The following is a 17,689-nucleotide window of genomic DNA, read 5'->3' as shown; positions in this document are numbered from 1 at the left end:
TCATTGTTGTGTCAAAAACTCACAGCCCTTGTGTCGTGTCTCTCTGTGTCTGTCTGTCTGTCCCCACACAGCCCAGGCACCTGAACGAGGCTCTTCTCCTGATGGCCAAAATACACTATGTCCAGGGCTGTTACCATGACGCACAGGGCATGTGTGCAAGGGTGGGTATAGACGAGCTGACGGGGGATGAGCAGCCCCTCTACCACCTGCGTCTGCTCGCAGAGGCCTTTGTCATCAAAGGTACCAATCCTTTCATAGGCAGATACTGGGTGATATGGAATATGGAAAACACATGATGTTTGATCTGTCTGGTATTTGTTTAGTAGACAGACTAAACATTCTGAGACCTGAGAATTTTACTTGGTTATGACTTATGCTAAATGGATATTCAATGCACAAAGTAAACAAATGACCAGGGCCCGTTTTCATCAAGCATCTATTCATTATAATCCAAACATCGAAACTGATCCTAGATCAACACTCGAACTCTGAGACGCTATTTGAATACGAGCCCAGAGCTACAAATGATGATTTCTATCAGGTATGCTCTGGTTTTAGTCTCCATCTGTACAGTGTTATGATTACATGGAACTCAGATATGATTTGCATACTGGCATTACTTCCTCTCCGATGAACTAGACAAAGAGAAAACCAAAGCCTGTAGACTGGCACGTTTCCCTGAAAAACACTCAAGTTGAACAGCACTGTGCATAAATGTACCTAATGATCTAGTTCCTAATCTCCCATGGCAGGAGTTATTATAGGCCTGTGATGACTATAACCTTGTATGGGTTTAGAAGTGGCCCGTTCTAGGCTGTATGAATACAATTATTAGAATGAAATGCGACTGGGAAACGTCTGCTTGGTTGGAGAGATCAGTATCTCCATTCACCCCAGGTATGTTTATATGAATGTAGATCAGTATCTCCATACACCCCAGGTATTTTTATATGAATGTAGATCAGTATCTCCATTCACCCCAGGTATGTTTATATGAATGTAGATCAGTATCTCCATACACCCCAGGTATGTTTATATGAATGTAGATCAGTATCTCCATACACCCCAGGTATGTTTATATGAATGTAGATCAGTATCTCCATACACCCCAGGTATGTTTATATGAATGTAGATCAGTATCTCCATACACCCCAGTTATGTTTATATGAATATCGATCAGTGTCTCCATACATCCCAGTTATGTTTATATGAATATCGATCAGTATCTCCATACCCCAGGTATGTTTTAATGAATATAGATCAGTGTCTCCATACCCCCCATGTATGTTTAAATGAATTTAGATCAATGTCTCCATACCCCCCATATATGTTTATATGAATTTAGATCAGTGTCTCCATACCCCCCATGTATGTTTAAATGAATTTAGATCAATGTCTCCATACCCCCCATATATGTTTATATGAATTTAGATCAGTGTCTCCATACCCCCCATGTATGTTTATATGAATTTAGATCAGTGTCTCCATACCCCCCATGTATGTTTATATGAATTTAGATCAGTGTCTCCATACCCCCCATGTATGTTTATATGAATTTAGATCAGTGTCTCCATACCCCAGGTATGTTTTTATGAATATATATCCGTCTCTCCATACCGTAGGTATATATTTATGTGAGTAAAGATCAGTCTCTCCATACACCCCATGTACGTTTATATGAATATTGATCAGTATCTCCATACCCCAGGTATGTTCATATGAATATTGATCAGTGTTTCCATACACAAGGTATGTTTAAATGAATATATATCAGTCTCTCCATACACCCCATGTATGTTTATATGAATTTAGATCAGTGTCTCCATACCCCAGGTATGTTTATATGAATGTAGATCAGTATCTCCATACCGTAGGTATATATTTATGTGAGTAAAGATCAGTCTCTCCATACACCCCATGTACGTTTATATGAATATTGATCAGTATCTCCATACCCCAGGTATGTTTGTATGAATTTAGATCAGTGTCTCCATACCCCAGATATGTTCATATGAATATTGATCAGTATCTCCATACCCCAGGTATGTTTGTATGAATTTAGATCAGTGTCTCCATACCCCAGATATGTTCATATGAATATTGATCAGTATCTCCATACCCCAGTTATGTTTATGTTCATTTGGATCAGTGTCTCCATACCCCAGGTATGTTTATATGAATATAGATCAGTATCTCCATACACCCCAGGTATGTTTATATGAATATAGATCAGTCTCTCCATTCACCCCAGGTATGTTTATATGAATATAGATCAGTCTCTCCATACACCCCAGGTATGTTTATATGAATGTCGATCAGTGTCTCCATACCCCAGATATGTTTATATGAATGTCGATCAGTGTCTCCATACCCCTGGTATGTTTATATGAATGTCGATCAGTGTCTCCATACCCCAGGTATGTTTATATGAATGTCGATCAGTGTCTCCATACCCCTGGTATGTTTATATGAATGTCGATCAGTGTCTCCATACCCCAGGTATGTTTATTTGAATGTAGATCAGTTCAGTCTTTACTCTAAAGACACGACCAGACCGGTAGGATTGTCGAGTTTCTGCCTGCCGAGAGAAACTTAGCACTTCTGAGCAGAGTGCCGGCTGTAATTTGCAAACCAATTCTACATGTTGAAAATGATGGACATCGGTCGCCCAGCAGCGGTGGTCCCTATTACAGAATGCACCGTCGGCAAACGAACAGCCCCCTACTGTACAGTCCGACAATCCGTCTTGTGAGTTTTCTCGTTTAGGCTGTGAAAGAAAGAAAAGGGAAAGCTGAACACCTAGTCAGTTGTACAACTGAATGCATTCAACTGAAATGTGTCTTCCCCATTTAACCCATCCCCTCTGAATCAGAGAGGTGCGGGGGGCTGCCGTAATCGTCATCCACGTTTTCGGCGCCCGGGGAACAGTGGGTTAACTGCCTTGGAATAAATACATAATGAGTAACAATAACTTGGCTATATACAGTGGGGCAAAAAAGTATTTAGTCAGCCACCAATTGTGCAAGTTCTCCCACTTAAAAAGATGAGAGAGGCCTGTAATTTTCATCATAGGTACACTTCAACTATGACAGACAAAATGAGAAAAAAAATCCAGAAAATCACATTGTAGGATTTTTTATGAATTTATTTGCAAATTATGGTGGAAAATAAGCATTTGGTCACCTACAAACAAGCAAGATTTCTGGCTCTCACAGACCTGTAACTTCTTCTTTAAGAGGCTCCTCTGTCCTCCACTCCTTACCTGTATTAATGGCACCTGTTTGAACTTGTTATCAGTATCAAAGACACCTGTCCACAACCTCAAACAGTCACACTCCAAACTCCACTATGGCCAAGACCAAAGAGCTGTCAAAGGACACCAGAAACCAAATTGTAGACCTGCACCAGGCTGGGAAGACTGAATCTGCAATAGATAAGCAGCTTGGTTTGAAGAAATCAACTGTGGGAGCAATTATTAGGAAATGGAAGACATACAAGACCACTGATAATCTCCCTCGATCTGGGGCTCCACGCAAGATCTCACCCCGTGGGGTCAAAATGATAACAAGAACGAGGAGCAAAAATCCCAGAACCACACAGGGGGACCTAGTGAATGACCTGCAGAGAGCTGGGACCAAAGTAACAAAGCCTACCATCAGTAACACACTACGCCGCAAGGGACTCAAATCCTGCAGTGCCAGACGTGTCCCCCTGCTTATGCCAGTACATGTCCAGGCCCGCCTGAAGTTTGCTAGAGAGCATTTGGATGATCCAGAAAAAGATTGGGAGAATGTCATATGGTCAGATGAAACCAAAATAGAACTTTTTGGTAAAAACTCAACTCGTCGTGTTTGGAGGACAAAGAATGCTGAGTTGTATCCAAAGAACACCATACCTACTGTGAAGCATGAGGATGGAAACATCATGCTTTGGGGCTGTTTTTCTGCAAAGGGACCAGGACGACTGATCCGTGTAAAGGAAAGAATGAATGGGGCCATGTATCGTGAGATTTTGAGTGAAAACCCCCTTCCATCAGCAAGGGCATTGAAGATGAAACGTGGCTGGGTCTTTCAGCACGACAATGATCCCAAACACACCGCCCAGGCATCGAAGGAGTGGCTTCGTAAGAAGCATTTCAAGGTCCTAAAGTGGCCTAGCCAGTCTCCAGATTTCAACCCCATAGAAAATCTTTGGAGGGAGTTGAAAGTCCGTGTTGCCCAGAAACAGCCCCAAAACATCACTGCTCTAGAGGAGATCTGCATGGAGGAATGGGCCAAAATACCAGAAACAGTGTGAAAACCTTGTGAAGACTTACAGAAAACTTTGACCTCTGTCATTGCCAACAAAGGGTATATAACAAAGTATTGAGATAAACTTTTGTTATTGACCAAATGCTTATTTTCCACCATAATTTGCAAATAAATTCATTAAAAATCCTACAATGTGATTTTCTGGATTTTTTTTTTCTCATTTTGTCTGTCATAGTTGAAGTGTACCTATGATGAAAATTACAGGCCTCTCTCATCTTTTTAAGTGGGATAACTTGCACAATTGGTGGCTGACTAAATACTTTTTTGCCCCACTGTACATGGGGTACCAGTACTGAGTCAATGTGGAGGTATACGAGGAAATTGAGATAAATATTTACAACACATATAGTTAGGGGTAAAGTGACTAGGCAACAGGATAGTTCATGTTATTTGTGTGTTTTTGTGTCTGTTTGCTCCACAACCCAAATCAGTTCCTGGTTTCAGCAGTGGTTACAAATATAATGGGAGCCTATTCAGAATTTAGTCTAAGTAATTCAATAAAGCTGTCTCTAGAGCAGTGTTTACCATCTCCAGTCCTCGGGTACCCCCAACAGTATACCATTTTTTTTTTGTAGCCCCAGACAAGCACACCGGATTCAACTTGTCAACTAATCATCAAGCCTTTGGCAGTGTTTCCGCAACTCAGTCTTCGCGACTCCAAGGGGTGAACTGTTAGTTTTTTCCCCTAGCACTACTGAAGTAATCGTTCATCTTTAATTATTAGAATCAGCTGTGCAGTGTTAGGGCAAAATCCAGAACTTGCACCCCTTGGGGTCCTGAGGACCGAATTTGCGAAATACTGTAAGATGAGTTGAATGAGGTGTTTGTATGGGTATACAACAACAATGTGTATGGTTGTGGGTACTTGAGGACCGGAGTTGGGAAACACTGCTCTAGGGAACCCTTTATATATAGTTGGACTGGAACTAATCAGATTTTGTCCTAGGGTGGTGAGTATCTGTCATCAGAATTTGTGGTGAGGATGGTTTCCACTTGCACACGCAACACGCACGCACACAGTTAAACAGAGGGCATTGTCCATTGTCACAGCACACTGCTGGTCCATGTCTGGGTAATTGTGTTTGATAAGCATCACTCATCATCATGAGATTCATTACATTCAAAGAGTCATTGCTTCCTGGCCATTGACACATTGACGTCATCACAGTGTCTGCTGCTTAAATTGAAGGGAAGAATTCATGAAATAGCCTTGTTGAGGTCTACCATTTTTAATAAACCATAATGGACTATGAGTAATGTTAGTAGAATAATACTAGAGTCAAGCCAATATGTTCAAAATAAAGAATGCTTAAGAGAGAGAAGACCTGATGGGAATCACTCAACTATGTAAAGGGTTTGACATTGCATAGTTTCTCAGCATCTTTACAAAGTTTCCATGATATTGTTTATGGAATGTTATGCGATAGGAATATTTGTTAGATGAGATATTGTCTATTGGCAGCTGCTCCTTATTTGATTAAGGCTGGCGTCTGGTCTTGTCTTCCCTACCGCCCTGCAGTCCTGGAGGTCTCCTCTCACTCCATTTATTTATGCCAATAACCACATTCCCCCTCCAGCCATCTACTGACTGTCTCGAAATGTCACATTATCCATACTAAACAAACTGGCGTCTTCCTACCAGCAACAGTATTATTTGTTTTCAGTGTCAAATGCATCACCTAACTAAAAAAACGTAATTTCTTTATTTTTCTCTGTCTTTCTCTCTCTCTCTCTGTCTCTCTCACTGTCTCTCTCTTTCTGTCTGACTCTCTTTCGCTCTCTCTCTATCTCTCCCTCTCTCCCTATCTCTCAGGTCTGTCCCTGGACCACCAGGCAGTGTCAGCTGCCTCCCGTGTCCGTCTGTCTGAGAGAGAGGAGGAATGTCTTTCCTGCTACCTGAGGGCCTGTGACACCTCTCTCGTTTACCTGCAAGAACTCGACAAGGTGTGTGTGTGTTTTTGTTGGGTGTTTCTACCCCCATTGCAGATAATACATGTTATTTCCTGATGAAAAGCAGCACAAAACTACTTGGTGTATGTGTTTACTAACGGAAGTTTTTACTGTTGTGTTAGCAGATGGTGGTCAACCCTAGTTCTAAAGCAGCTAAGACCGGTTTGGTCCCTCTACCACTGGACATTGACCTGGGCTTCTTCCAGCAGGCGGCTCTACAGAGTGCATACCTGTGCCTGCTGCATAGGGGGTGAGTCAATGGCCCAGTAGAGCAGTCAAAGATGGTGGAGGCTTCCCCTCTTCTGCTCTGGAACAGTGCATTGTGATTTCAGCAACAGCGAGTGGCACTTTTGTTTTTGACCAGTAGGTGTCAGTATTGCACCTCAGATAGGACAGAGTTATTGCTTATAGTGGCAGGATTGAGCTCCACTCATTATTACTTAGGTGTAACCGCTCTGAATGCTGTCTTAGATCTACCCATATGATATCTCACTCTCCTCTCATCCTTACCCGTATAATACCCACGTGTTTAGTCCATCACTCTCACCTCGCTCTGTTGGGACTGTGTCATACTCACCTGTTTCTTTTCATGTTATGTTATCTGTGTTGGTCTAATTGTCTGCATATTCTGTTAACGTACTGCAAAGTTGCCTAGGAGCTAGGAGCACGGCTGCCCTATCTGTCGCCGCCATTTTCTTCAGAGAGAAAAAAAGGGCGTCAATCCGCTGACATGTCTCAATCCCCGTTCGACATCATTCTCACTTTGCGAGGCCTTTGACGCTGTCAGCTCAGCTGTTTGACTTGTTTCATTGACGCGTCTGTCTGTCTGTCTGTCAGGCACCTGGCCCAGGGAGCCCACCAGCTGCGCAGGGTCCTCAGGGTGGTGGAGTCTCGAGGCTCCCAGAGCTTCAGGAAGGTGAGAATATGTATTTTATGTTTACGACGACGCGACTTGACTAAGTCAGGAAAACGGTCCTGGCTCTAGTTAAATCCTAGTCGTGTTCTGTGGCGTTACGGTACGTTAAACGTGTCTCATAGGCTGCAGCGCGGAAGCTGGCTGAGGTGTTGCTGAGCTCGGTGAGTGAGGACAGCTACTGGGCGCCCATGTCTCTCCCACCCTCCGCCTGGCTGCAGAGAGAAGGGAACGCCGGCCCGAAGGATGCCATGTACCCCTCTCCCAAACCACCCCAACGCTACAGTACTGACAGGTCGATACCTCCTACTTCTATCCTTCCTTCCACTCTCTCTCTCTCTCTCTCTCTCTCTCTCTCTCTCTCTCTCTCTCTCTCTCTCTCTCTCTCTCTCTCTCTCTCTCTCTCTCTCTCTCTCTCTCTCTCTCTCTCTCTCTCTCTCTCTCTCTCTCTCTCTCTCTCTCTCTCTCTCTCTCTCTCTCTCTCTCTCTCTCTCTCTCTCTCTCTCTCTCTCTCTCTCTCTCTCTCTCTCTCTCTCTCTCTCTCTCTCTCTCTCTCTCTCTCTCTCTCTCTCTCTCTCTCTCTCTCTCTCTCTCTCTCTCTCTCTCTCTCTCTCTCTCTCTCTCTCTCTCTCTCTCTCTCTCTCCCTCCCTTTCTCTCCCCTCTCTTTTCTTTTCTATACATGTGTAGTCCCATTAATCCACTGGTATTACTCAATCCCCATTCAACATTAGCACTGGCTTGAGAGATTAGCTCACATTCCCCTACAGTGTGGTTGTGTGTACTCCTACTGAACCGTTGAGCTTAAATAGCCCCAGAGCATCAATAAGGTCAAAGACAGGCCTCCCTAGAGGCCGAGGCGTCCACTGTTCCATTCATACAAAACCCACACATGGAACATAACTTGTTCTCGCCACGTTCTGACCTCATATTGGCTAGGAGCTCTGCGGCTAAGGCATTTATCCATGCTACTATAGTGCTCGGGGGATCAACGGTATACTTCAGCCACCTCTCCTATAGAAGCACACGTACTGTACATTGCGTTCACACTTCCATTGCCTTTTTTCCCTCCCAAGGCTCCAAGATGTCGCACCGAGACCATTTCTATTCGGCTACGTCTCCCATGCAAATTGTCGAACTTCGAAGGCTTTGTCGGGGACCTACCTTTGGCCGTTCTGCCATCTCTACGATAGGATCTTATGGGTCTGCGCTATCCTCAAGACGATATCAAACCCTACACCCCAGACAACATGCACGAGTGAGAATGCACTCAGGGAAATCAATTGCAGATTTGTTGTCATGGGTTACCTGTTTAGAAGTGCCCTGACAGTATCTTGCAATTGTATCTTTAGTTGGTACATCATGGGCTCAGCCAGAGGGCAGTTAAGATGAGCACATGCACAAACGTGTACGAGTGTACTATACGCGTGCACGTGCGCGTGAGAGACACCTGAGAGAGTGGTGTACTGTGGTACTGTCGGGTTGGTCGGAGTGTTGTGTTATATCACCAGAGCAGGTGAAGTAGAAACAGGACGCTCCCTGCGATCTAGCCACGGCGCGGGGCAGTTGCGTGATGTGTCACTTCCTGCTCCCGTTTCCTGTGTTTCCCTGCAGCGTCTTCTGTCCCCAGGACGTGGTTGAGGAGGCCGTGCTCCTGCTGCTCATCACAGAGTCTACGGTGAGACAGCCCTCCCTCTCTCTCGGTCTGTCTGTCTGTCTGTCTCTCTCTCACAAATGTGTGCGTGCACATACGTACGTGTGTACACATTTGGTACATGTGTATGTGCCTGCACATGAGAGATACCTGAGAGAGCCAACTTCCTTGGTCCCTCTCCTTTTTCTCTGGCACTTTTCCCATTCCTCCCACCCATCACTTCGAAGTACAGTATCTCTCTCTCTCCCTCCCTCTCTTTTTCCCCCCTGAGTCTATATCTACTACTGACATTGCTATGTTTACCTTGACATGTGTTGATTGGACATTCCTGTGGATATTCTTGTGCCCTTCCCTTCATCTACAATGTGCAGTACGTAGATTCTACGTTGATCTCAAAACGTATTGACAGGAGTTAGGCTGGCTTTCGCTAGTCCTGTCTATACAGGTGAAGGAAAGGACACCAGCAGATTAAGCCACTTCATATGCCTTCTGCCGCAACAGCCTTGGTATGAATCGGATCCTAGACAGCTATGTGACCCCCCCACCCCCCGCCCCCTATAGGCCAGCGGAGACGCAGTCATCAGCCGAGCCCCCGACCATAGGGAGGAGCGGGAGACCAGTCTGCAGGACGCCACCTCTGTCTACGACCTGCTGAGCATCGGCATGGCCAGGAGGGGGCAGTATGCCATGCTGTCTGAGGTAAGCCTGCCTCGAAAAAACACTGGAGGCCAAAGTACTGAAACCTCACTAGCTACACAGTGTGAAGGGAAAGCTTTGCCTCTGTCAACTGTTTCATGCCCTTGTTGTGTCGTACACTTTCGAGCAGGTTTAGGGACTCTCTCGCTCTTTCTCTAAGAGAATCTCTGTCTCTCACCCTCTTTCTCTATTCCTCTCCTTATTCTCTCTCTCTCTCTCTCTTTCTCTCTAGCTTACCCAGGCTTCTCTCTCTTTACGTTCAGGTTGGCAGCGTTTTTTTCTCCAGGCGAATGAGAGTGAGCCTCACTAGGCCAGACAGGTGAACCCTCTCACGTGTTGGGGCCCATGCAGGGTACCACTAGTCTTGCTAACAACACGTCGCTGGTTATGTCTGTCTGCCTGACTGACGTCGTTCCTCTCATAGGTGTCATGGCGTGGGCCCCTAGTCAAATGAACATCTAACCCTCAACCTCACTCTCCTTCAACAATGTGGGTTGATATCTCAAATGCGTGTGTGTGTGTGTGTGTCCTCCAGTGTCTGGAGCGGGCCATGAAGTTCTCATTTAATGAGTTCCACCTCTGGCACCAGTTGGGCTTGTCACTCATGGCGTGTGGGAAGGTGAGCTCATCGCACACACACACACACTATCCTACTCTAATCTGGCACTACTACCTGCTCGCAAGCATATGTAATCACTCATCCTCTAAATGTTGCTGTGAGGTTGTGTGTGCGTTAGTCAGTAGAATGCGTGAACCAGAAGGACTGAGTGATGACGAGAGATGAGGAGTGTGACAGATAGAAAGATCTGGAACCGCCGCGAGTGAAACAGGAAAATTGATCTCCTCCCCGGCCTGGCTGCCTGCAGGATGAGGTGACACCGCAGATCAATGCAGAACTCTGGAAATAGGCTGCTCCCTATAAGGATGGGGGGGGGGGGGGCTCAGTGTCGTCGGATCTGCTTCTATTTAGGGCCAGCTGTGTGTGTTAGGGAGCGAGAGAGTGTGTGTGTGTGTGTAGTGCATTGATAAATTACCTATATGACTCCCTTTCTGTGTTATTCTATACGGAAAGTAAATATGCGCGTGATCTATGCTCCTGTTATATCAGTAGATTAGATTGTCTCTGTCTACACTGTAGGAGTGTGTGCGTAAGCATGTGTGTGTGTGTGAGACGACTTTTCTCGACGTGTCAGTGACCATGCGTGTGTGCCTGTGCTTTACAGGGTGTGGGCGCCGTGTCTGTGCTCAAGGAGTGTGCCAGGATGAGACCCGAGGACCCCTCACTGCCCATGTTGGCCGCCAAAGTCTGCATCGGCCAACTGCACTGGGTGAATGACACACACTGTCTCTCTCTATTTCACGATACCTTTACACAACATGCTATGCATACCATCCATACGGGCCGTCGGTCACCATTCAGTATCACCGCAACCATTATTACATAACCGCGCTCCACACGAACGCCCACCTCCGCCCCAACCACTGTGATAACCAGCCTAGCAATGCCGGGCCTGTTGTTGATCCAGGAGGGGGGTAGTGTAGGATTAGGAGACGCATGGTGGCATGGCAACAGAGGGGCTAGAGATCAGATGTGGCTAGGGAGACTAAGGAGCTTACAGCCTTACAATCACAATAGGATACTATGGGACCAAAGAGTAACACATTACACACATCTTGACCCTTGGAACTACACATTTGCACTGTATTATCTGGGAGTCTGGGACTTTGGGACTAGAGTCATTCGAGGGTCTTTGACCCCTAGTTTTGACCCCTAGTAGGAGTGGAGTGACCAATAGGGATTTGTGTCCGACTGTGGAATGTTATTTTAAATTTTTGAAATATATATGATTTTTGTTGCATTATTTGATTGTAAAAATTACATTTAGGGAGTTTAATAAGGGAAAATATTTTTTTTCAGAATTTTCCAAATTCTTTTCAATATTATTACGCTGAACAAAAATATAAACGCAACATGCAACAATTTCAAATATTTTACTGAGTTACAGTTCATATAAGGAAATCAATCAATTGAAATAAATAAATTAGGCCCTAATTAGGCCCTATTACATGACTGGGAATAGAGTGGCTGTGCAAAGTTGCTGGATATTGGCGGGAACTGGAACAAGCTGTCTTACACGTCGATCCAGAGCATCCCAAACGTGCTCAATGGGTGACAAGTCTGGCACATTTTCAGCTTCCAGTAATAATGTACAGATCCTTGCAACGTGGGGCTGGGCATTATCATGCTGAAACATGAGGTGATGGCGGCGGATGAATGACACTACAATGGGCCTCAGGATCTTGTCACGGTATCTCTGTGCATTCAAATTACCATCGATAAAAATGCAATTGTGTTCGTTGTACCATAACCCCACTGCCCCCATGGGGTACTCCGTTCACAACATTGACATCAGAAAACCACTCGCCCACACGACGCCATACACGCTGTCTGCCCAGTACAGTTGAAACTGAGATGTATCCATGAAGCACAAGCATTTCGCTACACTCGCATTAACATCTGCTAACCAGGTGTATGTGACCAATACAATTTGATTTGAAGAGCACACTTCTCCAGTGTGCCAGTGACCATCGAAGGTGAGCATTTTGTCCACTGAAGTCGGTTACGATGCCAAACTGCAGTCCGGTCAAGACCCTGGTGAGGATGACGAGCACGCAGATGAGCTTCCTGAGACGGTTTCTGACCGTTTGTGCAGAAATTCCTTGGTTGTGCAAACCCACAGTTTCATCAGCTGTGCAGGTGGCTGGTCTCAGATGGTCCCGCAGGTGAAGAAGCCAGATGTGGAGGTCCTGTGTTGGCGTGGTTACACGTGGTCTGCTGTTGTGAGGCCAGTTGGATGTACTACCAAGTTCTATAAAACGATGTTGAAGGCGGCTTATGGTAGAGAAATGAACATTAAGTTCTCTGGCAACAACTCTGATAGACACTGCCTGCTAAAAGTTCTATTAGAATAGTTATGTTTTTATTGGAGATTTTCAAATGAATCGTTTTCCATATCTTACAAATGTTTGTATTGAACTTGTATTTTTAAAGGCGAAAATATGTCTGTTTTGAGTATCTGCTGTCAACTCTGTCAGTGGCTTGTCAATTCCGTCACTGATGGCTAACCCCCTTAAGAATGATTTTTTTGTAAATATTCAGAGAAAGTTTTTATAGCACTGTTCTACAACAGTATGCTTAAACTTTTGAAGTATTTGCTTTGCCAGACCTAAAGCATAATGTTTGCTTTTTACATGTTGTTTTATGTTCTAAATCTAGAAAAACATGCTGACGGAATTACCCCTGGAGCATTTAATAATGCATATTTGAATAATCTTATGTTAGTATTAAACAAACAAACAAACAAACAAAAAATGAATCACTGGAAAATATAAACAAACTATTGAGATTAACATTATTTAAAAGCTTACAAACAGATCCTAATTTGACATCATCTGAGTTGGGTCATTTGTGTTGTGCCCGCCATCGGTAGAGACACAACATGCTCTTGAATAAAGGAGCACCTTTATCTCCTAAATGTTTAGCCATTTCCATTGGCAAATATCTTTTGTTTAAATCAAAATGGACACTGTCAAAAAGGAACTCAATTCAAATGGATATATCCCATAATAACATAATGGCTCTCTTTCTTTCTATTGTATGGAACTTTGTTGATAGTGTCCGTATTCTGAGAAAGAGAGGGATAGAGAATGAGGAGGAGGAGGATGATGAGGGAGGGTAGAGATAGAAAGAGAGCGTAAAGGGGAGGGGGGACAGTCAGGGAGAGTCTAAGCAGCTGTCCTGCTGTTCTGCTGGCACCACGTCAAAGGCAATTCACCGACCCCTCCCCATACCTCACACTGAGTGACACAGTTTTACCTCGTCCCAGCTCAGCCACACGGGGGACTCTAGTGCGCTGTTCTTCACCTGAATCTACAGTGTCCTTAAACTAACCTCACACTGCCCACGATACAGCCCTTCAGACTATACAAACGCTCTATACTATACATTCACAAAAGCTCACTAAAAAAGACAATCCGAAACCAACTGAACATGCCTTTAAACCCTTGATCTCACAGTTGAGCTCACAAGGTTAGTAAGTACTTCAGCAGACTAGACCCATACCACATCGGACTGTTATCTTTGCGTGTATCTGTGTGTGATAGCTGGAGGAGGCTGAGGCCCTGTCTCAGAGTGTGGTGTCCATGGGAGAGGAGGCTGCAGAGTTCCTGTCCCGTGCGTACCTGACTGTGGGGCTGTGCTGCAGTCTGCAGGCCTCTGACGGTAAGAGACACCACTATGAGCTGCTCTACGAGGCAGGATTGGTTTCCTCTAACAAACGGTGGCCCTTGTCCCGATTCACCGGGAATCCGCCATTGAGAGAACCCACGGAACTCACTTGTCCTGATAATCAACACTTTCATTAATTGGCCTTCCCCGTCGCCTGTGCAGTATTTCATTCAGAGGTGAATTGTGTAGGAATGAATATGAGTTGGTACTCACAAAGGGCGACTAATATTTTCAGGATTCAGAACTGTGCGATAAATACCGTAAACCTCATTATAATCCACCATGAAAATGTCGCCCAAAATGCCTTGTTTTCCACTGATGGATTTGTCCATCTGTACCTAATCTCTCTCCAGCCACTCTGAAAGCTGATCGGGATGGGTTCAACAGACGAGCACTGCAAAATCTGCATAAGTACGTACCAACCTCTCTCTGTCAGTCTAAGTAAGTATTCTTTGCCACGAGGCTTGGCTTGTGCAATTCAGAACGGCTCATAGGAGCAGGAGCCTGTCTCCTGTTTCTGTAGCGCGAGGCAGCTTGATGTACAAGTACACCCCCTGGACAGGACGCTAGTCTATCACAGGGCCTTACCCCGAATCTATCTCCTTAATGCTGAATGCCAAGCAGAGACACATCGGGTCTCATTTTTACAGTCTTTTGTGTGACTCAGCCGGGGATCAAACTCCCAACCTTCCAATCTCAGGGTGGACAATCTAACCACAAGGCCACTCTGTCAATCTAGGTTGGTCTTAACCTGTGTGTTTGTTTTTATAGTTAGCGTACACTACAGTTTGTGTGTTATTCTGCATTGTCATTGAGTGTGATCTCTCTCCTCTGAAGAGCCCATGCACTGGATCCCCATGATGCTAAGATTGCTCTCTACCTGTCTCTCCAGCTGGCTCTTGTACGCCAGGTCAGTCAGCACTGCCACACACACATATACTGTAGTACACACACCATTACGGCTCCTCATAGTGGTTCTCCATCTTGGATCTTCTGCGTCTCTTGTCCTTCGGTTTATTCCTCTCCCCATTCACTGTGGGTATGTGTGTGAGCAGGTGGCAGCTGCCATGGATCCCCTGCAGGTGGCTCTGTCTCTGCGTGGGGACGACCTGCACTCCCTCCACCTACTGACCCTTCTGCTTAGTGCCCAGAAACACCACCAACATGCCCTCGAAACCCTCACACTAGCGCTCAGCCAACACCCTGAGAACTTCAAGTAGGTCGCCACTCTCCTGTATTATGGAACTGTGTGTGTGTGTGTGTGTGTGTGGGGTGAGAGAGCCTAACTCTGGTGTGGGTCACCCAGCCGGGTGCTCTGGAGGCCCAGGCCCAGACCTCTGTATGGGGATAAGGTGTCTGAGCTCCTCACCAGAGCCACACACACTCACTGAAGGCCTTATTTAGATGTGCCAGACCGGGCATCCGCACTGCGCTGAGGAGTCTACCCTCACACACCCTTACCCTTTTCACACTGCCGCACTGACCCCAACTCTTCCATGTAGGTTGGAGTTGCAGTACTCCCTCTCTCTGAGAAGCAGACAACATTATGCAGTAATGAAAAACCACAGACACACATTATTAGTCGATCATGCAATTGGCCCATGCCACAGTGTTGCCTTGCTATAAGAAGAGTATGCATATTTGAAAGCCACGTGCTATTTTGAGTATTTCGCAGTGCTACCTCACCCTAGAGTCTGCAATAATGATCTAAGACACATGTTCTTCACAGCACGACCATTTGGGGTCAGTGTTGGTCTCTATGGTGTCAAGAAGAGAGGGGTACAGTGAAAATAGATAGCGGTAAATTAATGTGATATAGAGACAGATAAATAAGGAGATCAATCAAACATTGTTGCATTTATATCGTATTTGTAATATATATCTACAGTACCAGTCAAACGTTTGGGCACACCTACTCATTCCAGGGTTTAAAATAAAAAATAAAAAAAACTATTTTCTACATTGTAGAATAATAGTGAAGACATCAAAACTATGAAATAAAACCTATGAAATCATGTAGTAACCAGAAAAGTGTTAAACAAATCAAAATATGTTTTATATTTGAGATTCTTCAAAATACACACCCTTTGCCTTGATAACAGTTTTACACACTCTTGGCATTCTCTCAACCAGATTCATGAGGTAGTCACCTGGAATGCATTTCAATTAACAGGTGTGCCTTGTTAAAAGTTGAATTGTGGAATTTTGAGCCATTCAGTTGTGTTGTGACAAGGTATGGGTGGTATACAGAAGAATGCCCTATTTGGTAAAAGTCCAAGTCCATATTATGGCAAGAACAACTCAAATAAGCAAAGATAAACAACAGTACATCATTGCTTTAAGACATGAAGGTCAGTTAATCCGGAAAATGTCAAGAACTTTGAAGTTTCTTCAAGTGCAGTCGCAAAAACCATCAAGCACTATGATGAAACTGGCTCTCATGAGGACCGCCACAGAAAAGGAAGACCCCGAGTTACCTTTGCTGCAGAGGATAAGTTCATTAGAGTTACCAGCCTCAGAAATTGCAGCCCAAAGAAATGCTTCACAGAGTTAAAGTATCAGACACATCTCAAAATCAACTGTTCAGAGGAGACTGCGTGAATCAGGCCTTCATGGTCGAATTGCTGCAAAGAAATCACAACTATTTATTTGTATTTTTTAAATTGAACCTTTATTTAACTAGGCAAGTCAGTTAAGAACAAATTCTTATTTACAATGACGGCCTACCGGAAGGCAAAATGCCTACTAAAGGACACCAATAATAAGAAGAGACTTGCTTGGGCTAAGAAACACGAGCAATGTACATTAGGCCAGTGGATATCTGTCCTTTGGTCTGATGAGTTCAAATTCGTGATTTTTGGTTCCAACCGCCTTGTCTTTGTGAGATGCAGAGTAGGTGAACGGATGATCTCCGCACGTGTGGTTCCTACCATGAAGCATGGAGGAGGTGTGATGGTGTTGGGGTGCTTTGCTGGTGACACTAGCGATACGCCATCCCATCTGGTTTGCGCTTAGTGGGAGTATCATTTTTTTTTCAGCAGGACAATTACGCAAAACACAACTCCAGGCTGTGTAAGGGCTATTTGACCAAGAAGGAGAGTGATGGAGTGCTGCATCAGATGACCTGGCCAATCACACAAACCTCAACCCAATTGAGATGGTTTGGGATGAGTTGGACCGCATATTGAAGGAAAATCAGCCAACAAGTGCTCAGCATATGTGGGAACTCCTTCAAGACTGTTGGAAAAGCAGTCCTCATGAAGCTGGTTGAGAGAATACCAAGAGTGTGCAAATCTATCATCAAGGCACAGGGTGGCTACTTTGAAGAATCTAAAATATAAATATATTTTGATTTGTTTAACACTTTTTTGGTTACAACATAATTCCTTATGTGTTATTTCATAGTTTAGATGTCTTCACAATTATTCTACAATGTAGATAATAGTAAAAAATAAAGAAAAATCCTTGAATGAGTAGGTGTGTCCAAACTTTTGACTGGTATTGTATATGTATCATTTAAAGCTTATATTCTAGTGATTTCTCTCCCTCATATGCATATGCAGACACATCCCTTCTCCATAGAGACATTTGACTGACCCATTTAAGAGCTTTTTGTCAGGCTCAGCCCGTCACAGCCCTCCCTGCGTCAGGAATGCCCATCGCCCCGGTAACCATGAGGTCATATCGGCGGAGGGAGCAGTCAACATCTGTTGTTAAATAGAAGAATGTGTGAAGAATTTGTGCTGAAGAGGATTTAGTTTGAATAGCATACGTACACAATGACATGCATGTACAGTATGCACGCATGTGCATGTGACCCTAGTCATCGGATTTCTGCAGCACAGACTGTCAATTTGTTGTAGCACACACTGAATCCTTG

General features: G+C 44.6%; 1 protein-coding gene across 3 annotated transcripts in view; it reads left to right on the top strand.

Annotated features, from left to right (window-relative positions):
- LOC109899634 (tetratricopeptide repeat protein 7A) overlaps window positions 1-17,689 on the top strand; it is a 42,253-nt gene that overhangs the window by 3,690 nt on the left and 20,874 nt on the right. Inside the window, exons 4-16 of one of the 3 annotated variants that reach the window (XM_031835837.1) lie at window positions 72-240; window positions 6,124-6,254; window positions 6,383-6,510; window positions 7,098-7,176; window positions 7,299-7,468; window positions 8,786-8,849; window positions 9,387-9,524; window positions 10,057-10,140; window positions 10,745-10,849; window positions 13,686-13,803; window positions 14,163-14,220; window positions 14,647-14,719; window positions 14,865-15,025. In XM_031835837.1, coding sequence (XP_031691697.1) covers window positions 72-240; window positions 6,124-6,254; window positions 6,383-6,510; window positions 7,098-7,176; window positions 7,299-7,468; window positions 8,786-8,849; window positions 9,387-9,524; window positions 10,057-10,140; window positions 10,745-10,849; window positions 13,686-13,803; window positions 14,163-14,220; window positions 14,647-14,719; window positions 14,865-15,025 — 1,478 coding nt within the window. The remainder of the gene's footprint in view (window positions 1-71; window positions 241-6,123; window positions 6,255-6,382; window positions 6,511-7,097; window positions 7,177-7,298; window positions 7,469-8,785; window positions 8,850-9,386; window positions 9,525-10,056; window positions 10,141-10,744; window positions 10,850-13,685; window positions 13,804-14,162; window positions 14,221-14,646; window positions 14,720-14,864; window positions 15,026-17,689) is intronic. The other 2 variants (XM_020495047.2, XM_031835838.1) reach the window with 2 other exon arrangements.

This window comes from Oncorhynchus kisutch, linkage group LG11 (assembly GCF_002021735.2).
Source record: "Oncorhynchus kisutch isolate 150728-3 linkage group LG11, Okis_V2, whole genome shotgun sequence".
In the NCBI taxonomy this organism is placed as follows: domain Eukaryota; kingdom Metazoa; phylum Chordata; class Actinopteri; order Salmoniformes; family Salmonidae; genus Oncorhynchus; species Oncorhynchus kisutch.
Note: the sequence above shows the minus strand (reverse complement) of the source record. Positions and strands in the feature narration are given on the sequence as shown.